Below are 24,445 nucleotides of genomic sequence, written 5' to 3'. Positions count from 1 at the left end.
GTGTGTGTGTGTGTGTGTGTGTGTGTGGTTTATGTGTGTATGTGTGTACATCTTTAGATCTGGATGGACCATCCCAACATGTCGGAGCATGTGCTGTGCATGGTCTTGTACCTTATTGAGCTGGGGCTGGACAACCAGGTTCAGGACGATGAAGACGAGGTACAACTGGACTACCATGTTCTCATAGTAACTGGACTACCATGTTCCCATAGTAACATGTTCTTATAGTAACTGGACTACCATGTTCTCATAGTAACTGGACTACCATGTTTTCATAGTAACTGGACTACCATGTTCTCATAGTAACTGGACTACCATGTTTTCATAGTAACTGGACTACCATGTTCTCATAATAACTGGACTACCATGTTCTCATAGTAACTGGACTACAGTACCATGTTCTCATAATAACTGGACTACCATGTTCTCATAGTAACTGGACTACCATGTTCTCATAGTAACTGGACTACAGTACCATGTTCTCATAATAACTGGACTACCATGTTCTCATAGTAACTGGACTACAGTACCATGTTCTCATAATAACTGGACTACCATGTTCTCATAGTAACTGGACTACAGTACCATGTTCTCATAATAACTGGACTACCATGTTCTCATAGTAACGGGATTACAGTACCATGTTCTCATAATAACTGGAGTACAGTACCATGTTCTCATAATAACTGGAGTACCATGTTACCATAGTAACGGGACTACCATGTTCTCATAATAACTGGACTACCATGTTCTCTCTCTCTGTCCCTGGTTAGGAGCCATGTATAGAGGAGCGTTGCCATGACAGCTGGTTCCCGGGCACCAGCCTCCTGTCCAACCTGCACCACATCATCAACTATGTGCGCGTGCGCGTGCCTGAGGACGCCCCCGAGGTCAAGAGGGAGCCGCCGCCCAGCACCAGTGCCGAGAGCAGCCCACCTAGCCAGGTGAGACAGAAAACACATACCACACTCCCCAGACCCCCAACCCCCAACCCCCCCCCACACACACACACACACACACACACACACACACACACACACACACAGTACCAGCGCCGAGAGCAGCCCACCTAGCCAGGTGAGACAGAAAACAAACAGATACACACACACACGCACACACAGCACCAGCGCCGAGAGCAGCCCACCTAGCCAGGTGAGGCAGAAAACACACATATACACACACACACACACAGCACCAGCACCGAGAGCAGCCCACCTAGCCAGGTGAGACAGAAAACACACACACACACCACATACATACACACCACACACACACGGGTCAATGACGTGACGTCTAGATTTTCTCTCTGAAGACACACCATGTATATGTGGGAGCACTCCCATATTTGTAACCACTTTAACTTTTGAAAAATCATTAAGTATTTGTCATTTTTGTCTTATGTGAAGTATCAAAATATCATGTGGTGCGACCGTCCGACCATGACTGCTGTTCTTTAACTTGAAGGGGAACTTGGGAAACTTCTTTAAAAGTACACACACATCCAGCACCAACGTGACACTCTTGTTGCCACCCAGGCTGGTGAGGGGGAGAATAGCAAAGGGGAGAACACACACACACACACACCTAACAGCAGCACCGAGAGCAGCCTGGCCAGTCAGGTGTGTGAAAACCAATGATAGTGGTGATCTCAGCCCAAATAATAGTTCAGAAGCAAACATTCCACTGACCTTCATACACAAACGACAAACGCCTCCCAAACAAACCCACACACGCACACACACTCACACTCACAAACACGCACCATGCATGCAGACACACATACCATGCACACATACGCACACTGACACATGCATGCAAAGAAACACAAGCTCACACATGCTCAGACACAAACAGAGGCTTACACAAATACAGACACAGGCACATTTGGACCTATCCCAGATACATGCATACGTAAACAGCACAAGTGCACACACAGATTGTCCTTGAGTTCCGTTGACAACAAGGGTACTATTGTTTACTTTAGAGACCGAGTATTTAGCCCAAGTGACCTGTTGGTAGGCTCCTGCCAGTGCTTCTCTTAATGCCCAAAGTGTTGCCTTTCACAGCCACGCCGACAACTCTCAGGGAATTGGAGAGAGGTTAGCTGTGTGTGTGTTTGTGCGCACGCGTGTATGCGCGTTTGTATGTGTGTGTGTGTGTGTGCGCGCTTTGGGTCTTCTGTGTGGTTTTCCGGGTTTCTATATGATCAGAGTTGTGATTAACTGTCTGTATCCTACAGTGCAGGTAGCCTCTGCCTGTAGGATGTCCTGCTATGTCGGTGTCTTTCGCTGTTGGCTTGGATTGGAGACGCTTGGGTTGGAAATGAGTGTGCATGCACTCTGTTTGTGTGTGTGTGTGTGTGTGTGTGTGAGCGAGAGAGAGAGAGCGAGCGAGAGAGCTCGATTGAATGTGTGCTACTGATTTGATATGTCAATATGAGAATTGCTGCCTGTGTCGGTTTGCGTTGGAGTGTGCAGTGTGTTCTGACAGCCTGTGTCCTGGGAATGCTGAAACTAATTAAGTCTTGAATGCTCAATGTGTGAGTGTGCGTGTGTGTGTGTGTGTGTGTCTGTGTGTGTGTGTGTGTGTGTGTGTGTGTGTGTGTGTGTGTGCTTGTAAGTCGATGATGAGCATGTTGACCCAAACGAGCGGTTCGTCCGCCCCGACTCTCGCCTCGTCCCCGTGACTGATGCCGGCGGCTCAGCTGGGCTGGACTCGGCTCAGGTCTGGGCTGGACTCGGCTCAGGTCTGGGCCCCCGCGACCGTGATGGATGTTTATTGAACAGGCTTGCCAGGCCTGAGCTCCAGGCATCCCTCATCTGCTCCCCCCTCCTCCCCCAGACAGGAGGCCCGCGGCTGGGCCGCCACAGCTACTGATGAGCCTCTGAAGGCCTGGGTGTCTCTAATGGGTTTTTAAGTGGCTCCGTTTGATGGAGCCGTTTTGACTGGCCGAGTTATGGCCCCTTACTGCAGACACACACGCACTGATGGAGGACACACAGACAGGAAGTGATTTATGCTCGTGTGTGTGTGTGTGTGTGTGTGTGTGTGTGTGTGTGTGTGTGTGTGTGTGTGTGTGTGTGTGTTATTGAAAGTCAGTGTGCCTGTTTACTCCAAGTGTGGTGGCTGTGTGCTCATGTTTCTTGTCACAGGCACTTATTTCTCAGAGGAGTTGAATGGTGTGTGTATGTGTCTGTGTTTGTGTGTGTGTCTGTGTCCTGTGTGTTTGTGTGTTTGTGTGTTTGTGTGTTTGTGTGTGTGTCTTTATTTGTGTGTTTGTGTGTGTTTATAAACATGCATGTGTTTGTGTACATGCTTCTTTGGAAATTGTTTGTCAGTACTTCCTCTGTGTGTATATGTGTGTCTATAATTGTGTGTGTGTGTGTGTGTGTGTGTGTAATTGCATGTGTGTGTGTGTCCCTCCCTTCCCCAGAACCTGCGTGAGGCGCAGCTCTTTAGCCTGGTGGCCGAGCGCCGGCGTAAGTTCCAGGAGATCATCAACCGCAGCAACCGGGAGGCCAGCCTGGCCGCGGCCTCTGCCGCCACGCGGCCCAAGAGCTCGTCCTCGGCCCGCTGGCTCCCGCCGGGCACCTCCCAGCACCTGGCGTCCGCCGCCCCGCCCGCTGCCCCGCAGCTGGTCACCGAGATCCTGGAGGTGCGCGAGAGCATGCTGTCCCTGCTGGTCAAGCTGCACGGGAAGCTGTCGGCACGCGGCGCCACTCCGCTGACCGCCGCCCAGCTGGAGGAGGGCGCCGACCTCGCTGACCCCGCCGCCTCGGTCGGCCACGGCGACGGGCTGACGGCCATCCAGCGCATCCTGGGCAAGGCGTCGGCGCGCAGCCGGCTCAGCAGACGCTGCATCCAGGAGGCCTGCGGGCGTCAGTGCCCACCTGTGCCACCCAAGAAGAACAGCCCCGCCGACAAGAAGAGCATGGACAAGGAGGAGAGGTGTGTCCAGTGATGGGGGGGATTAGAAGAGTGAGAGAAAGAGAGAGGGATGGAGAGGGTAGCAGAGAGATGGAAGGAAGAGCATGGACAGGGAGGAGAGGTAGATGGACAGGAGAGGACATGTATTTGAGATGTGATGATAACGTTACTGAAACGTTCATGCCAATAAAGCTATTTACAAATGAATTGGGTAGCGTAATTAAGAGCGTTAGAGCGATGTGGTGTGGATGAGAGCTGTGAAATGTGTTTGTGTACGAGAGAGGAAGAGAGAGAGGAAGAGAGAGAGGAAGAGAGAGAGGAAGAGAAAGAGAGGAAGTAAGAAGAAGAGAAAGGGGGGGGCACACAAGAAGCAACCGTAAAGAAATTGACACCGAATCGTAGGGCAACATGGAGGGAAATGTGTTGCATGAAATCTCACTGTAAATGGTAATATGTCCTATAGGGCTTTCCTCCACCTGTTATGTTGGAGTGTGTCCGCAGTTTGCATACAGTGTACACACACACACACACACACACACACACACACACAGGGAGTAATATACAATGTATAAAAAATATAAAATGGATGCATATGTACACAGACACACACACACACACACTGACAGGGGTGTGGAGTAACTCAGGCGCACATGTACGCACACACGCACGCTCGTGCACACACACTGGGCAGCCTAGCTGAGACGTGGTTGGTGTGTTTCCCCTCAGGCGCCAGAGGGCTCGTGAGCGACAGCAGAAGCTGCTGGCAGAGTTCGCCTCCAGGCAGAAGAGCTTCATGGAGACGGCCATGGACGTGGGTAAGGAGGCACACACACACGCACTCACGCACACAGACACACACACACACACACACACAGAGACATAGTGTTCATATTTAAGTTGACTTACACACACACACACTGACCGTGAGGCAGAGAGACAGATACTACACACACACACACACATACACACACATTTCGGTTATCTCCTTCCCATCTTTGCTTCTACTTTTTTCACACTGAAACACACTCACACACACAATCACACACACACACACAGAGACACACACACACACACACACACACTCACTTAAGTATTAGTTATCTCTTTGATCACACCCACACACATAAGGTCAATGTGATGTTTTGACACATTGAGGAGTGTGGCCTTTGAAGTGCCTTCAACCCAATGGATCAGCAACAGTACCAATCTGTCTGGTTTGCACTGAGTGATTCCTGAAGTTCATTGATATTTTAACTTTTTCTTGAACAACACATCCTGATAGGGGCCCTATCAGTGTTGGATTTATAATTGGTTGATCTACATAACTTTGAATGTCATTTGAAATACCAGAAACAACATCAGTGGTCAGAGTGTGTGTCTGTCTGTCTGTTGGTCGGTCGGGTGGGTTTGTTTGCGTGTTGACCATGAGAGAGAGAGAATTTGTTTTGTTCTTGTAGGAAAGGAGCTTGGGTCAAAAACGTTGGATTTCCTTAAATAAGTTTAGCTTTTTGTTACAAGGTGACACATGTATACTATTTCCCACAACGCTTCAATAATGTACCCTTGAAGGAGTGTATGTGTGTTTGAGAGGGAGAGAGAAACTGGGAAACTTGTGTGTGCGCCATTGGGCTGAGTATGTTGTGTACTTGCACTTGCATGATAATGCACACATTACAGAGAAAGTATGTGTGTGTCTGTAGCGCCAATACTGGAACAGAGGCTGAATACTGACATGCTAACGTCAATGCTGGAACAGAGGCTGAACGCTAACATGCTAACATCAATGCTGGAACAGAGGCTAAATGTTATCCTGCTAACACACTCACTCTGTTCCAATCCGTGTACTTCCGTGCTTGAATTTCAACAGTGTTTTCTCAAATCAAACACTAGGACACTGTTCACTTAGCGGAAATGCCGATCTCAACATTTACACATAAAAGTTACTGGTGTCTTCTATTCGATAGCAGCATAGTCATACTTTGTCAAAACATGAACAGCTTTTTGACTGTTATGAGTGCACCATGAGTGTACTTGCAGCACACTTTGTATCATCATAGTAATTAGTGTTGACACACCTATGGACTCAAATTAGGTATTGTACAGAAGTACGTGGAGTCTATATGCAGTGTAGGAACACAGGCTAAATGCTAACTTGCTAACACGCTAATTGTCTTGCGGAAACACAAGTTGATTGATAAGCCGCACTAACATGCTAATTGTCCTGCTGGAACACAAGCTAAATGCTAACCCGCTATCACCCTTACAGGGAGATACTCTATTCCCTATGGGTACCCTTCTCTGGGGCTAAGACAGTGGTTCTCAAAGTGTGGGGCGGGCCCCACTAGTGGGGAATAGAGACATGACAGGTGGGGCGCGAGGAACAGGAGGACATAATAATAATAAAAATGTGCCTATCTTTTTTGACAAGGAAGATCATAGATTCAAAACAAAACAGCCACACCCGAACAGTCATAAAGAGACCAAAATTCAGCGGACCGAGGTGGAAATGTAACTTGGAATCAAAATGACAAAAAAAAAAATTGAAGTTTCTATTTTGCCTGGTTGATAGGGTCAAGTGGGGCTTGAAAATTCCCCACCTCCAAAGTGGGAAATGACAGGAAAAAGTTTGAGAACTGGAGAGTTAAGAGGACTCCTTGCCATATGGTGATCCAGAGCTACACGCTACAGCTTTTTCAGTGCTAACACTGAGGTCAAAAGGATTCGCCTGATGGTTTAGATTCTGTTTGTGCCATGGCAGTTCAGGTGATGAGAAGTCAAACGGGCTTACTGATGCCCTGGGAATTGGTATCTTCTTACATCAGTCGTTTGCGGATCACATCATTACAAAGACAGCCCTGAGCACATCATACATCTCTCTATCTTGTAGGTCCTTATGTATTCCACACATTAAGAACAATGGTGTGTCTTCAAGATTGTTCTCTTGTTAAGAGACGGCGATGACACGTGAGCTATCTGTGGAATTTTTAATAGGGTTGTGTGCTCTAGCTCCCTTTATTTTAATGCTGCGATAAAAGCATTATTGTGGCTGGAAACACGCTGAAGAATATCTGGATTTGAAATATTGCTGCTTGCATTGGTTCTGCCACAGATGTCCTTGCTGACATTGAGGGGCTGTGTGTGTGTGTGTGTGTGTGTGTGTGTGTGTGTGTGTGTGTGTGTGTGTGTGTGTGTGTGTGTGTGTGTGTGTGTGTGTGTGTGAGTGACAGAGTAAGAGTATTTTATGGATTAAGCATTCTGTGCGTTCGAGCTTATCAGCACGGAAAAAAACGGAAACTAGTCACACACAGGTCTCCCAACCCCCACCCCCCCAGATCGAATCAAGGTCAGTGAGGAGACTTCAATATTTACATTAACATTTATTTATTTGTTTATTTGTTTGTTTGTTTTCTTCCCTTTTTTATGAGGTAAAAATTGGCCATGCAGTAAGCGCATCTGTGCAAACAGTCGTTTCTCTGCTCTGATGCTCCCTGTAGGCCGATGAAAAGATGGGTTCAGGAGAAGGAGACCATGTGTGACCCCTCTGCTCTGCTTTTTTTTGCTTCGGATAATAGGATGCTAATCCTTCTCATTTTTTTTGCAATCTCTTTATTTTTTATCTTCCAAGTCCTTCTCAAAAAAAAAAAAGATTCACCTTCACTGGAGTCTGCTTTTAGTAATAGACAAAAGACACAAGACACAAAGGTCTTGCTCCTTTTGTTCATGCACAGATCAGATGTAGTGTGTGTTTGTGTGTGTGTGTGTGTGTGTCTAAGGTTTAAGGATGGTGAATTGCCAGTACACACACACACACACACACACACACACACACACACACACACACACAGCCTCCTATCGACCTCATTGAGCCCTGTAAATGAGTCCTAATGAAGAGTCTCCACAGCTGATGATGGGATTACGGGACCACCATGGTGTCATGGCATAGCAGCACCTTCACATCAAGGGGAAAAATGTCAAGCCAATGACAGTCGTTTCCATTTTTAGTGCTGCTATATTCAAGTCCATTAACCCTGAATGGTGCATTTGTCATCATTAGTTCATGGTGAAACAGAGCTTAGTGACAGCTGAAATTGTCTTATTTTTGTGGATCAGTTAAAGCAAGGAGTCTTGTTTTTTTCTAAATGCTGTTAGGGATGTGTTGGTGTTGTATTTTGAAGTGTGTGAATGATCAGAATTCTTATCGTCTTCAAAAGGTCTTTCTGGTTCTTATTTTTATTCGTTCTTCAGTTGGTTTTTGATTCCATTCCAAAGATTGCGTGTGTACCTGTGTGTAATGTATGTGCCACAATGGCAATGCATGTATAACACTTTACTCTCGTATGTTCCTTGCACTGCAACACACAGATTGCCTGGAGCAATGGTTGCAACGCCTCCCAACCCCTTAAAACATACACACACACACACACACCTCTGAAAGATCAGGGGCAGCCTTAACCCATAGATCAATCTGCCTTCTGTGTTGACATTTCTGCCCAATATTTACCGCTGAAATTGAACACACTCTTTAACATTTAGAACTCATTTCACCAAAGGTAATTAATCTTCAAGCTACATGCCACTCAGCCCAAATGGAGTGAGCTAGAAGGGTCGTGCGTTCGTGCGTGCGTTCGTGCGTGCGTGCGTGCGTGCGTGCGTGCATTGTTCAGATGAATTATGCAGATGCAGAACTACATGTAAGGCAAGTTTGTGGAAGCCAATCAGTAGTAAGCTTGAGGGAACTATCAGCTAAAATATAGGGGGGGGGAAGACCTGAGAAAATAATGGAAACAATGCAATCTCTCCCGCATTGTCACACACACACACACGTGCATGTACGCTACGCACACACATACACTCTCATAACACACCTACCCATTGCATGTTCACACATACCCATCCATTCCTACATTTCTTATTCTTTCTCTCTCAAACGCATACTCTCACAAACACACACACACACACACACGCTCACTCTCTCTCTCTCTCTCTTTCTCTCTCTCACACACACACTCTCACTCTCTCTCTCTCTCTCTCTCTTTCTTTCTCTCTCTCTCTTTCTTTCTCTCTCTCTCTCTTTTACACACACACACACACACAGAGCCCCAATAAGGGGCCTCTTCACAGCACATTACCCTCTAATGTTTTTGTTTTTTTTACACATGGCAGCTCCCAGACGCTCTCTGGCTGCCCCATAATCTGCGTGTTAATTTAATGGGGAGAGAGAGAGAGAGAGAGAGAGAGAGAGAGAGGGCAAAAAAGCCATTTAGTTTTCATTTCTTCCACTGATTGCGTTTTTCTCCTCTTCTTCTTCTCCTTCTCCTCCTCCTCTTCTCCTTCTCTGTTTCTTTGTTTCTATCCCTTCTTTTTTCTCACGGCTCCATGAGTAGGTAGTCATCCGTGCTTCTCTGAACTTATTATTTTCATTCTTCAGCATAATTGAGCGCAGAAGTTTGCTTTTCAGGATCTCTGGTCGTGCATTATGTGAATAAATGAGTATGGATTTTATTGTTTTGTGTTTCCCCCCCCCCCCCCCTCTGAGTTGGTGGTAGTGTGGTGTTGTCCTTGTGTGGGGTTTGACAGAGTACATTTCTCCAGCATTCTTCCACAGTATCTGTAAAGAGCGTTTGAGTGTTTGTGTTTGTGTCTGTGTCTGTGACTTTAAATCATCATACTAGAAAAGTAAGGAGAGTTTTTTTCAATAGAGACTTTCAGTGAAGGATGACTGTTTATGTATTTTCTCACTTTATTGTGTATGTATGTGCGTGCGTGCGTGCGTGCGTGTGCAAAGAGTGCGTGTATCTGTAAAGAGACTGGTGTTAAGTGTTTGTGTGTGTGATACTTGTTAAGGTAGAAAATGAAGGATAGTCACTGATTGTTGATCCGAATACCATTCTTTTCTTCAATAGAGACTTTCAGTGGAGTCACATCAGGATGACTGTTCATGTATTTTCTGACGTGTGTGTGTGTGTGTGTGTGTACAGAGACTCCAGATGCTGACCCAGGCATGGACTTGGAGGCGTCGGAGGAGGCTAGTGTGGAGGTGCTGTATGACTGCGTCATCTGTGGCCAGAGCGGCCCCTCCACTGAGGACCGGCCCACTGGCCTGGTGGTGCTGCTGCAGGCCTCCTCAGGTGAGATGCCCACAGCTGGGTGACAGAGCTGGGTGGGACACATCAGTCTCAGGCGACATGCACAGGGCTACAGGTGAGATGTCTAGGGCTACAGGTGGGATGACCAGGCCTACAGGTGAGATGTCCAGGGCTACAGGTGAGATGTCCAGGGCTACAGTTTTTGAGCTAATGGTTGTAACATGGTGGTCAAACTGCACTCCATAAGACACACAATTGCTGTTGCCCTGCTTGGTAGAGCATTACTACAGCTGATCCTGGGGTAAAACTGTACTTATAGGCTAGGCTACGCTACTTTGCTTACAAGGTATTCAATCTCCAGTACAGGTCATATACAACATTCAGGCGGCTTGTAAGGCAGGTTAGTCTGCAAAATGATTCATTGGTAGATCTCCAGCAGCCGCAGTGAATCCAGGGATTGTGTATGTATCATTGAAGAACTACTTTAGTGCTTTAATCTTCCAACAGTAATGCTGATGTCCTCAGATCACCACAGATGTTCACCACAGATGTTCACCACATTCATTATGTGCGTCAGTCCTGAGATATAAGCCCGATAATGTTTGTGTTTGTTTTTACCGGAGTCAGAAGATTTGTTGTGTTAATTAAAATAAACACTGCACTGGCACTGTGATGCTTAAATCAACAAGTGTGTAAACATAATCCCGCTGACTAGCCTAGAGCTCACAGGCACGCTAACCTGTGGCGCGGTTTATTATAACGTAGGTCTCACTTTCGGCCAATGGCTTTAGCCCTTTGTCTGTGTGAGGCTGCTTGCAAATGGTGGCTTAGTTGCTCTTATAATTGGCTCATCAGTCACCCATGGCATTTGTCTGGGTCTCATTCTCCCAGCAGTCATCGCGGCCGCCGCCTCCCACGGTAATTTTGCGGGTGACTTTGCCAACATAACGACGATCGCTCACTGTCATGAAAATAAACGGCTTGTTTTATTAGCGACCTGTCCAAGTGTGAGCAATGCAAGTGCTCGTAAAGAACGTGTGGCTCTCGTGTGTAGTGTCAAGGTCAAAGCAGCCGTAGCATTTTAACAGGCAGATAACCTCTCGATAGTCACCCAAATTACTACTTAAAATAGCCATTCAAGAAAATAACAAAACTACAAGCTTTAAAATGTGGAGAGTTTACCACTCGAGTTTGATTATGATGATTAGGCAGGGGAAATTGGCTGTCATTTTTGTAGCTAATTTATAGGTTGCCTTGCAGAGGAGGAAACATCTGTGTAATGGCCATAAACAAACCCTCCATGTGATTGATGTTCCTGACAGAAAACCCTGTTGCCTGTAATGATAAGCTAATTTCATGCGGCGTCATAAAGCATTCTGATACCTGATTAGCATACCCTTTGCTGATAGGCTGGACGTTGATGTTTGATTAGCATATTGTTGGTGATGGGGTGGTCTATAATGTTTGATTAGCATAATGTTGGCGACGCACTGGGACAGGATAATTGATGAGGCTAAAGATGAGAGCTGTAAGATCAATTTTAGTGATTGGTGGTCAAGTATTGCGAGTTGATCAGAGGAGATGACCTTCTCGTGAGCCCTAAAGTCTGAGTAGTGTTATCTAGTTAAGTAGTGTTTATAATTGATCCCAGCCCTGTCTTCTGAGTTGCATGTTTGTTTGCTTATGATTGGCTAGTCCCAGGAATCTGATGGGGATGTTGTTTGTGATTGGCTAGACCTATGGATCTGACCGAGGGGATGTTTGTGATTGGCTGTTTCTTGCAGTGCTGGGCCACCGGTGCAGAAGTGACGAGCCCAAGAGGCTACCCACCAGCGACGAAGAGCACATTTACCCAGAAGACACCTGTGGAGCCGCCAGCGACGTGCGACTCTCCCTCATGCAGCGCGACTTTAAAGATGTACGTGAGCATGAGGGGACACATGTAATGAAAATCACACACACGCACACGCACACACACGTCACACACATGCCAAGGCTTCCACTATTTGGTTTGGGCACACAAATGCACTGACAGGCATTACAAAATAATCTTACTTGGAAGTCAATACATGCAACCAGAGGTGGGACCAAGTCACTGTTTGGCAAGTCACAAGTAAGTCCCAAGTCTTAGCAGTCAAGTCCAAGTCAAGTCCCAAGTAAATACAGAGAAGGGCAAGTCGAGTCCAAGTCCAAGTCACATCAAAGCCAAGTCGAGTCCAAGTCCAAGTCCCAATCTTTTTCAAGTCCTGAACAAGTCATCAGGTACTCTTCACTTAATAATGCCGTTATTAGACTATCGATCATAATTTTAGCACTTACATCTAATCCACAGTGTTTTTTTTATAAATACAGATTAAAATATGTTCAATGTTTCTGTCTTGTAATCTTTTACGACATATGCATGCGCATACCTGTGTAATATACACATGTGCATACCTGAGTAATCTGTACAAAACGGATAGCTACATGACACTCAGCACAGCTGCAAATATATACATGTATATTGTTTTTCTAAATTGCGGAGCCCACTGTAAGGATGAGTAATAATTTGACTGATAGTATTTCACTGCGCTAGGCCACAGATTTGCCTGCAAACAATTTACATTTTTTTGGGATTCATTTCTTAAGAAATACTACACATTTGATGCTGTTTATCTCATTTGTAAATGGTGCACTGTCACTTTAAGCCCATTGTGTCATTGTGTGCCACTGTCCACACGTTCTCATAATGATCTTTTTTTTTACCAGCTCCATTCAAATATAGCCTATATGGCTAGTCCACAAACTCAAACATTGTTTGTGCCACATGTATAGCACAATATTAACAATGATAAGTATGATATTAAGTTGGCACAAACAGCTTTCATTCCTTTGGAAAGAGAAGCATGTATGATATGATGCTTGCTTGACATTTTCTGTTTGCAATTAGTGAATTATGAGCCTGGTAGCCAGTAGCCACCTAGCTACAGTAGCTGAGTGGAATGCGTTTCAATCGGCATATCATGTGCTTCATGTAAATAAATTATTGAATACTTCAAGACTCACCAGTTCCATTACACAAAGGCAAAGACAACTCTTCATAATATTCTTGTCCACTTTCCAAATCACAGTGAGTGCAGCTAGTATGTCATAGTGACCAGGATCTTATAGTTATAACAGTACAGTAGGCTAGTGAGAACCGGATAAATTCGCAATCTCCTCTAATCTCGTATTTGTTGCCTTCACGATTTCCTTTTATACGTTTCTTATTTTAAAAGAAGATATCAATTATCATCAACAATGACAAGCCAGCTGGAACCTACTCGTTTTCTCTCCCTCTCGTGCGTGCTTAGATGCGTTCTCAATTAAATGCAGGCTAGCATAAGTTCAAGTTGGATCTTAATCATCTTCTCAATCACTCATCATCTTTATGTAACATGCTGTTGGTGCATTTTGACAAATGCTCTCCATCAAGAGTGCAAATCAGTTTGCAGTAAAGCTAGTGATTGGCTAAATGTTGGTCCTTCCTCTGTCTCTTGATGCCCTACACACAGTGCGTAACGCGTGTGGGGGTAGTGGCAGTACTGTGCTCTGGCCGCTTGTCTCCGCTATTTTTTTTTTTTTTTTTTTTTAGTCGCGGAGGGAAAGCGTCTCTGGGGTGACTGGTCCACGATCAGGAAATTTAGTTTTTGATTCGAGACATGTCAAGTCATCACAAGTCAAAGAGGCAAAGTCCGAGTCAAGTCTCGAGTGAATAGTATTAAAGTCCAAGTCGAGTCGCAAGTCATGCCAAATTTTATCAAGTCAAGTCTGAAGTCATTAAAATCATGACTCGAGTCTGACTCGAGTCCAAGTCATGTGACTCGAGTCCACATGTCTGCATGCAACCATATTTGCAGTGCATAGGTATAGATTGTTTGAGATTATTGTGTTTGTTAAGGAGGGGGGATCTGTATTTGTGTATGTAGGGGTTGTTGTACTTACCCAGTAACCCCCCCAACACACACACTCACGCACGCCTTCATCTTCTAGAACAAATAGACCCTACTGTATACCTGCTGCTCTTCTGTCCCTACAGATGATTATCCCGTATCACCCATTCCACTGCACAAACACGAACATGTAGTGCTCTTGTTGAACATTAACAGTATTGATAATGAGTAGTATTACTTCTGTGTGGACTATTGAGATAACCCATGCACTGATGGAATAAGTCAACACTGATGTTTTATTGGAATAAGTCGACACTAAGGTTTGTCCAGGAATAGGTGATCACTAATATTTACATGTCGTTTGAACCCTGACCCCTGCTCTGTTCCGCTCGTCTGCGTTCCTAGAGTTCCTGTCTGCAGTCGGTGTCCATCGGCTGGGACGGCGGCGTGTACGTACAGACCTGTGGCCACACGCTGCACATCGACTGCCACAAGTCCTACATGGAGTCGTTGAGGGTAAGAGCCAGGCCACACACACTATGGGGAGGACCACACAGAACGTCACCACTCAACCTGGCACTATCACTCAGTGACCGAGTGGGAAGCATTCCAGGTCCTCACGGCGGTAGCCCAGTAGCAACTTGCGAGAACAAGCTGAATCGATCGCCGGTGAAATGATGGAGATGGTCCTTAGAAACGATCTGTCTTCACGCTAACCACAGCGGGGGCTCAACAACGCTCTCAGGGAACGCAGTCCCCAGTTTACATTCACTCTTGTGGAAGACTTTTTTTATCCACAAGGACTTAGTCTGGATTGGTGTTTGGGAATAGTAAGTTAGGAGAGTGGTTGAAAGGGAAATCTGATGAGACCTGGTGAGCGTAGAGCCAACGTAAAAGCCACCGGATGTAATGTTACTGTAATGTTACTGTAATGTTGCCAATCGCAGCCTCTGTGAGCTGCTATCAGACCTCTTCAGTTCTCCCCACACTAAGACACTGTAGTTTATAGACCTCTCCACACATAGCTAGCTCATTACTGTGTGCTACTAAGACACAAAGACACACAAATTGATGGACATCTAATAGCTAGAATCAGACAAGAGGTTTGTTCCCTCACCAGTTTATCAGTTAAGAGCAGCTGTCCTACTGTCGCTGGTCCTTGGTGACCTTGGGCTCTCATACGCATCTGCCGCTTTCACCCTTGACCCTGTAGGCTAGAACACGCCCGCCTCTCCTCGCATGTCTGACACATCGTTAAGAGCTCATCCATCACCGTGGCGACACCTCCCCCAGATGAATATTTCTGTGCTTCTGTCTGTCTCTGTCTGTCTGTGTCTGTTCGTCCGTCCTGACAATGTTAACTGGAGGGCACTGATCCATCACCGCACTTTAAAACACCCTGAGAGAGATTGCATAGTTGCCTTTAGGATACCTTTGGTGACAGTGACATTCTACCATCACAGGACATATCGGTTGATGTGCAGTCCCTGTTGATGTGGCTTCCCTGTTGATGTGGCGTCCCTGGTTGTGGGAAGGGGGGGGGGGGGGGGGGGGTTGTAAATGTTTCTGTTTGGCCGTTTCATATTTCCCTATCTGACATAAACATCAACACTGAAAGCACACTTCTCACCAGTCATTTGTCACCCTCACAGGGCGAGTGGTCATGCGTTCAGTCAGAATCAGAGAAGTGATGGCTTGGTGGGGACTGGATGCGTAAACACATAAGTCATTGACGGGGCTTAAATCTTTGGGGTTTTTTCTTCTTCTTTTCGGCCTTTTTTGTACCCAACTCCAGAATCCACCAGAATCTCACCTGGAGATTGCCCACTCTCCTTAAGGTCATACGTGCCTAAGCATCGGTCTGTTGGATACCTGATGCTGATTGGTTGGGACAGATTATGCTCTCTTTAAATGGGTGTTACCATTGTGTGATGACCCGCAGATTTGATGTCAAACCCATTTCAAACTGCTGTGATGTTTATATTGACATTATCTGTTTATGGTGCAATCAAATATTTGCTGGAACTACAGCATACATGATTTAAATAACTTTCAGTGTCCCGCCGGCGGGACGGTTACCGCCCTCCCCCACCTCCCCCCAACATTCTAAATCAATTGTATGCACCATATTGCTATGTAGCATAGTAATGTTATACACCATTTCAAAGCTTTGACTCTTGGGAATCCAAAAATGACAACTTTTTTCATGTACAATCTGTATAGTGCTTTATATTCTCAGATTAATCTTATTATGTCTCAATTAAATTTGATCCAAAATGCCCCCCTCCCCCCTTCCGCTTTTGGTGCTACCCTGACTTCTGGCTGCAGTGTAGCTGCAGCACAATAAGTAGATGCAACATATTGGGTACTGAAATATTCACAAGAATCCATAGAAATTTAATCTTCATGTTGTGTTATCCAACATTAGTTGTACAGATGTATAGTCTATCTTATACACACTCATTGAACCAACAAAGTAAATGCAAAAATAGAGACATTTTTGTAATCATTACATATTTAGTGTAGTCATTCCATATCAGAACCCCTGAAGTATAATCCAAATACAAGCATGAAACCTCAAAGTGTTACCTTTCATTTGAGACCAGGATTATGCTTCTACACAAAGGGATTCATGTGCAGTAAGCATTTGATTGTCAGTATGGCAATTTTGGATAACAAAAAGTCCTATGGGGAGTATCCATAGGCATTTTACAAAACGCATGGGCATACCTTGGCAAATAATAGTCTAAAGCACTCATATTTTCATTCTATATTGATCTACTTTTGCACACAACTTCACAAGACCTGATGCTAGGGCTCAGTTGTGTTTCTAAGGGATATCAAGAGACCTAGAGGGCTGAAATGTGGTCAGTTCAGAGATGCTTGTAATCCGGCAGAAAGAAAAAACTATATTCTATCCTCTGTAACTCTTAGTGAGTACATCACACATTTATTTTGACTGTTTCCCACGAAAACTAGAGGTTCTCAGCTTTCTATAGAGGTCCAACATTTGATGGTAGGCCCCAGAAGAGGTGGGAACAATGCCCTTGTAAATAGGCACAGTGCAATTTCAGGCAAGTTATGGAGAGTTATGCTGTTTTAATGACTATAACCAAAGTCCTTTTAGGCAAGTCCCTTCACTTGGCGGCCATATAGCAGTACTTTTTGGGCACTCATCGGGCATCCTATTCAGCAGAAATGCGCATGCGCAAGGCTTCACGACACCAATCTTGCTCCAGCAGCGAGTTCACAACACATGATTTGGGAAGATGTCTTCACAACACAACATATGATTGGCTCAATGTATTCACATCACACCACATGATTGGCTCAATGTATTCACATGTCAACGTTTTGCCGAGGAAGTGGTGGGATATGTGTAGACAACGTTACAAACTAACCTCATGCATTTCTATGGAGGATTTTTTGAGTGCTGTGTCTCTTCATTAGAAAGTCTCTTCTATAACACACATACTGTATGATATAATGAGTATAGCAAACTACATGGAGTAATAAAAAGTACAGTACCTAAACTGGTGAAAAGTACATCTGTTTTATTATATCATTCATTAAGTCATTCATTGTTCATTGAAATAGCACAGTTGAGGTTCCATTTCTTCATTCACTGTCTCAGAGTGACCCGTGCCGTGCCGTGCTCTCCTCCTTCCTGCAGAATGACCAGGTGCTTCAGGGCTTTTCGGTGGACAAGGGCGAGTTCACCTGCCCCCTGTGCCGGCAGTTTGCCAACAGTGTGTTGCCGTGCCGACCTGGCCGGGGCTCGGAGGTGGGGGCCTGGCACATGCCCAGCAGCAAGCCCACGCACGTGCTGGTCAAGGAGGTGGAGGACCTGCAGGACCAGCTGGCCATTTTCCCCGTAAGCGGTGACACTGTAAGGCAAACACACACACACACACACACGGCTACCCCCCCCCCCCCCCCTCCCCCGACCACGCTCACCTCTTTGGGTTTCTTTTTGTTTACCTTTTCTTTTTCTCCATATCAGCAACTTTGTTGCTCAGTGCCACTCCCACCATCTCCATCTTTCCATCTCCATCTCCTTCTCCATCTCTCCTTCTCCATCTCCATCTCTCCTTCTCCATCTCCATCTCTACTTCTCCATCTCCATCTCTATCTCCATCTCTCCTTCTCCATCTCTCCTTCTCTCCTTCTCCATCTCCATCTCTATCTCCATCTCTCCTTCTCCGTCTCCATCTCTCCTTCTCCATCTCCATCTCTATCTCCATCTCTCCTTCTCCATCTCTCCTTCTCTCCTTCTCCATCTCCATCTCTCCATCTCCATCTCCATCTCCATCTCTCCGTCTCCATCTCTCAGTCTCCATCTCTCCTTCTCCATCTCCATCTTTCCTTCTCCTTCTCCGTCTCCATCTCCATCTCCATCTCTCCGTCTCCATCTCTCCTTCTCCATCTCTCCATCTCTCCTCCATCTCTCCTTCTCCATCTCTCCATCTCTCCTTCTCCATCTCTCCTTTTCCATCTCTCCATCTCCATCTCATCATCTCCATTCTTTTTTCCCTCATTCTTCTTTCTCTCCTCAAGTGTGTTATATTCTCCATATCTGTCAGTCCAACTCCTCCTCTCTCTGCATCTCTATTCCTCCATTCATCTCTCTTCTTTCCATCACATTCTCCATTTTTTTATTTTCATTTTATTTTCCATTCTCATTCACCCCATCATCTCATGTGTGCTGTTTTTTTGGAGTGACTGTGACGACAGTCAGTGAGAGAGATGGACTCCGCTCTCTGTATGTATTCACCTCCCATACAGCTCCATTCTCACGTCCACACACACCCCCAGCTAACCCGCTGCCTCTGGGGCAAATCTGGGCCAGATCTGAGCCAGATCTGAGCCAGATTTGATACAGAAAACGCAGCTATATGGAATGACTCTCCACCCCTCCTTAACTGCTCACATCTGTCTGTGTTTGCTGTGGTTCTACCCCCACACTACTTCTACTGCCCTCTACTACCCCCACACTACTTCTACTGCAATAATTTATAATTATTTATAATCTGTTAATTGGTGCTTTACAATGCTAAGCTACTGCTCTTAATTCTATGTGCATATCAAAGAAGTGACTGAGGGCTTTTGGCTACTGGGCTTTTCCCCATTGAACAACCTTAGAGATTATTTTCATAAAACTCTCATGAAAGTTTTTTTTTTTTTAATTATTATTTGGAATCCTGGCCCTAGATTATTTTTGTCGGATAATCTGTGATGAGCCTTTGATGAAAATTTGATGGATTCTGATTGGCTGTCAGCTTTTTATCGTTCTCAAAATTGCTCTAAAAAAGTGATCCCCAACGGTATCGTTCTTCAAATCGTTATTGTTATAGTTCTACATTATAATCTATGGCCGTTGTCATTCATATTAGCTAGAGCGATAGTTTTCAGCCATTATCACTATAGTTCTGATTCTTACCCTGCCTTGTACTCTGGACTTACTCTGGACGGTGCCCCTGTGCAGACGGAGTCCAACCTCACCAAGGAGATGGAGTCCGTCATCAAGGACATCAAGAACACAACGCAGAAGAAGTACATGGACTACGGCAAGAACCCCGGCTCTCCCGACAACGACTTCCTCTTCATGTACTCCGTTGCCAGGTGAGGAACTAGTTCTTGGAAATACTACCACTAATTACTTATATCTCTATCTGTCTGTCTGTAGGTCTATTGTTTGATCGGTCTGTCTGTAGGTCTATTGTTTAATCTGTCTGTTGGTCTGTCTATGAGTGGGTTTCTCTGTTTGCCTGTGCCACTGTCATATGTCTCTGCCTGCCTGCCTCTCTTTCTCTCTTTCTCTCTCTATGTTTCTCTCTGTCTCTCTGTCTCTCTGTCTGTCTGTCTGTCTGTGTCTGTCTGTGTCTGTCTGTCTGTCTGCCTGCCTGTCTGTCTATCCCATCCCTCTCATCATCTGTTAGTAGATGTCTTGTCTTATCTTTTGAGAAGGCCCGTTCCTATAGCTGTCCGTCTCTCAGTGTGTCTGTGGTTAATGCTCTGACTTGGAGGTCAGTTTGATGGTCTGGCAAGGTGAGGGCAGTATAACGTGGTGGACAAGCAGCCAACACAGACAATAGAGCTGCCGTCTGCTTCTGTTACACTTGCTGTCTCTCTCCTCTCTTTCTCTCCCTCCCCCTCTCTTTCTTTCCCTCTTTTCAGCCTTCTGTCACAGTCACTGCCTCTATCACTTTCACTGCTCTCTCCAACTCTGTGTGTCTGTTCTTTCTCTCTCTCTCTCTCTCTGTCATTGTGCTCAGTGAGAGGTGCAGATTGCCTGAGGGTATGGCGAGACCACTGGCTGCTCTCAGGGTCTATCTTATCTGTGGCAGCCAGATGGGTCTCACCATGGCAACGCCAAGTCAACCATGGTACATTTACCCCTCAAGACACACATACACATACACACACACACACACACACACACACACACACACACACACACACACATAAATACACACACATATCGCACGTTCACACCCTGGGCATCTCACCAGAGGCCTTGTGTCCTGTTCTCCGCTGCTTGTGGATACTCTGAATGTGGCTAATGTCAGGACGGAGTGTGAATGTCAGTCTAATTAATTATAGCTACTGATAGCGTCTGCTCCGTTATCCTCTACTCAGACAGCACTCATCCATTTGTCACTTTCTGGGGGTGTCAAGGAGGGGAAATCAGATGAAAATGGTGCGTGTGTGTGTGTGCTGCCCCTTTTGTTATTAGTCATTTCTGTCCTTCAGTGTGTGTACGGTAGGTAATTATTACTGAGCTCACACGCCTCTCTTTTCATTTCACTTCAGACACGTCATCAGCTGTTACATGTATAGGACAGCGTAGCAACACAGGTTTGCATATGTGTGTTAGAGCACACACACACACACATACACACACACACACACACACACACACACACACACACACACACACACACACACACACACACACACAATCTGTGTAGCCAGCCCAGCTGCTAGACCAAGGCCCAGGTGTCTCACAGAACAGACAAAGAATGACTCAGCAGAAATGAGGCAGCAGATGTGCAGAAGGCTCAGAAGATGAACTGACATGGAATTGTGTCAATAGATATGCTTGATCTATTAGTGGAATAGATATGCCTGAACAGATGTGTTAGAGTGACTCAGCAAGTATTGAGTGTGAGCTAACCGGATGATGACTCAGGTGTGAGCTAACGTGTGCTGAAGTAGGTATGACCGGACAGATGTGTTAAAGACTGTTTGGGGTGTTGGGAGATGAGCAGGTTGTTCTCTTAAACCAGTAGTTCCTTGCAACTTTGGCAGCTGAAAGTGGAACAGGTTGCTAGGACATTCTGCAGGGAAAAGTTGCTGAAAGAGAATGGGGATATTATGGTCTGGTTAAAAAAAAAACAACTGTGCTAGCTAGACCCTTGCGCCACTCTGTCAGTTATAGCCCTCTGAGGAGTCTATCAGTTTGGCAGTTAGTCTTGCTTTGAAAAAAGGTTCTCATCACTTTCAAAAACTTTTCAAACTTCGGCAGCAGATGGACCCCCCCTCCTCCAGAAAGACGTTCAGCAGAAGGGTTACTCCCTGTGCCACATGCTGGCTGGGACCCCTGCAGACTGATGTGGCGTTGAGGGCATGTCTCTGAAGCCACCATGGCTTACAATCTCTCTTTCACCTAAAAGTTGTGTATAGTTGTCTTCGCTATACATGCCCATGAGCTATGTTGGCTTTCGAAGCTAACGCAATGATTTTGCATGCTATTAATGGTTGCATTGTTATTTAGCATTGCTATTTTCCTACAGCTCGATTGGCAGAGCAAGGTGCTATCGACACCAAAGTCTTGAGTTTATAAATGCCGTGTGTGTGTGTTTATTAACATCATACGTGAGTTTATAAATGCTGTGTGTGTTTATTAACATCATACAAGAGTTTATAAATTATGTGTGTATGTGTTTATTAACATCATACAAGAGTTTATAAATGTTGTTATTATATGTTTATAAATGGTGCGGGTATGGTATGGGTAACATGTCTGAGTATATAAAAGTTATGTATGTTTGTGGCTATCAACATCATATCTGAGTTTATAAATTGTGTGTATACACTTATCAACATCGTGTGTGTGTGTGTGTGTGTGTGTGTGTGTGTGTGTGTGTGTGTGTGTGTGTGTGTGTGTGTGTGTGTGTGTGTGTGTGTGTGTGTGTGTGTGTGTGTGTCTCAGGTCTAATCTGGAGTTGGAGATGGTGCATCGGGGAGGAAACCTTTGCTCTGGAGGAGCCAGTGCTGCAGCCAAGCGGTCATGTCTCAGTGAGTACACAGAAACACACACGCACACACGCACGCACACTCACATATACGTAGAGAGAGAGAGACTCCGCAACATATAAGTAGAGAGAGAGAGACTCAACGATATACATACAGGCTCACACACACACACACACACACACACATTCACTCACACACACACACACACACACACACACACACACACACACACACACACACACGATGACAGGCAGAGGAATACGGCGAGGAGCGCTTTTAAACACTTGAGCAATTGTGTAACAACTGCATTTAAAACCTTCGTTTACTAGAATATACATGTGTTTGTTTGCTGTACTTATGATTGGTAAGAGTTATATGTACTAATTTAAGTTACAACTGACTTATACACTGGTTCACACAAGATAAAAGCTGCTTTGCTGTGGACTGTGGTTTTGAGAGGGTTAGTGCTGGACAAAGGGATTTATCAGAACTAAGAAGGAAGAACTAAGATACTTCAGCTGATGTTTTAACAAGGTACAGAGGGAGAAATAAAGGCACTATGCTGAGAATAAAGAAGGGTAAAAGCTGAGATGATGTTCCAGAAGGGTCCTTGTGTATCTGAACCTAGCAAAGAGACATATGATCTGCCACCTGACTACTAATGCGGTGTTCCGGAACCTTCTACGGAGCAGAGCGATGAGAAAGTATAGGGAGAAGATGAGGGAGCTGTAAAGCGTGCGTGTGTGTGTGTGTGTGTGTGTGTGTGTGTGTGTGTGTGTCTTACTGACGTGGAGAGGAGAAAGAGCAGTGATTGATGCCTCTGTCTGTGTGCGTCTGCACTCCTCAACTGTGTGAGCGCTCTACTGAAGAGCGAGACACCCAGATTAAGGGAGGAGGGAGATAAAGTATAGAAAGAGTCAGGAGGAGGGGGAGAGAGAGAGAGAGAGAGAGGGAGAGAGAGAGAGAGAGATGGAACAGCAGAAGAGATGGAGTGAATGAATCAGGCAGAGGAGATGAAGAGTGTTACGGGTAAGAGAGAAAGATAAGAAATGAAAGAGTTTTTCTGGAGAGAAAGCTGCCTCTTTTGTTATTAGTCATTTCTGTCCTTCAGTGTGTGTACGGTAGGTAATTATTACTGAGCTCACACGCCTCTCTTTTCATTTCACTTCAAACATCATCAGCTGTTACATGTATAGGACAGCGTAGCAACACAGGTTTTTGAATGGGACAGCAGTAGTAGTTTTTTTAATTAATATTATTGATATTAGAAACTCTATATTCACCACATGAAACACAAGAATCATGTTTACAAACATATTAACAGATTGGAGGATTAATAGACTTTTTGAATTCACTTCAATTTTCAATTCAATTCAAAACCATATTTTACGTCATTACAGTGGTATACATTCTGATGTCCCACGTTTTAGATTCAATGTCAGAGGTGGTTTTGGCCAGCTTCATTTAGGAAACAATGCAGGCACATTGGTTGGGTGTTTGTTTGTTTGTTTGTTTGTTTGTTTGTGTTTACATCACACTAGCCACAGTCCAGTCAGTCAGACTCTGTTCCTGGTTGTGATTGCACCGTGGCTCTTGTGGGTTAGAGTGGGTGAGGTGTAGAGGAGCGGGATGGGGCATGTGTCCTTGGAGGACCTTGGCTTGTTAAACCAAAAGCTTTTTGTGGCTGTGAGCTCATTTTGACGAAGAGGCCTCGATCATCCCTGAGTGGTGCTACACACACACACACACACACACACACACACACACACACACACACACACACACACACACACACACACACACACCACTGGACAGCCATTCTTTCAGCTACATTAAGCGCTCAGCCACACCAAGGGCCAAATTTACCCAGTCTCACTACATTAGAGCTGATTTCTCTACAGACAGAGAGATGAGAGAGAAAATGAGTGGAGAGTGGGAGGCAGAGCAGGAGGTTGAAGTGGTCTAGAGGGGTGAGAGAAAAGAAAGTGCAGAAGAGTGAGACAGGAGAAAAAGAGGAGGGAGAGAAAAGAAGAAATGAAGCAAAGCTAAGATAATGACAAGAGCGGAGAGCTAAATACAAGTGACACCTCTGGGCCAGAACACAGCCAGAACCGGGGCGATCCCACTCCATAGTGATCTTCTCACTGAGGAGTGTGCTCCAAACCTGAGTGGAGTTAGAGTGACCTTCATGGCCTCGGTATGGATGACCTGGCGCAGCAGTGGTCCGTGTCGATCAGCGTGCGCACTCCAGAGATGATCTGA

The 24,445-nt window shown here is 45.4% G+C and overlaps 1 protein-coding gene across 4 annotated transcripts in view; it reads left to right on the top strand.

Annotated features, from left to right (window-relative positions):
• Positions 1–24,445, top strand: part of ubr3 (ubiquitin protein ligase E3 component n-recognin 3) — a 75,821-nt gene that overhangs the window by 31,095 nt on the left and 20,281 nt on the right. The window contains exons 21-31 of one of the 4 annotated variants that reach the window (XM_042077207.1): positions 58–159; positions 774–944; positions 2,067–2,099; positions 3,434–3,948; positions 4,654–4,742; positions 9,906–10,055; positions 11,798–11,931; positions 14,330–14,440; positions 17,598–17,798; positions 19,410–19,546; positions 22,140–22,225. In XM_042077207.1, the coding sequence (XP_041933141.1) occupies positions 58–159; positions 774–944; positions 2,067–2,099; positions 3,434–3,948; positions 4,654–4,742; positions 9,906–10,055; positions 11,798–11,931; positions 14,330–14,440; positions 17,598–17,798; positions 19,410–19,546; positions 22,140–22,225 (1,729 nt within the window). Of the gene's footprint in view, positions 1–57; positions 160–773; positions 945–2,066; positions 2,100–3,433; positions 3,949–4,653; positions 4,743–9,905; positions 10,056–11,797; positions 11,932–14,329; positions 14,441–17,597; positions 17,814–19,409; positions 19,547–22,139; positions 22,226–24,445 lie in introns of all 4 variants that reach the window. The other 3 variants (XM_042077199.1, XM_042077226.1, XM_042077217.1) reach the window with 3 other exon arrangements.

This window comes from Alosa sapidissima, chromosome 2 (genome assembly GCF_018492685.1).
Source record: "Alosa sapidissima isolate fAloSap1 chromosome 2, fAloSap1.pri, whole genome shotgun sequence".
NCBI lineage: Eukaryota > Metazoa > Chordata > Actinopteri > Clupeiformes > Clupeidae > Alosa > Alosa sapidissima.
The sequence above is the reverse complement of the archived record's forward strand: the minus strand, read 5'-3'. Positions and strand labels throughout refer to the sequence as shown.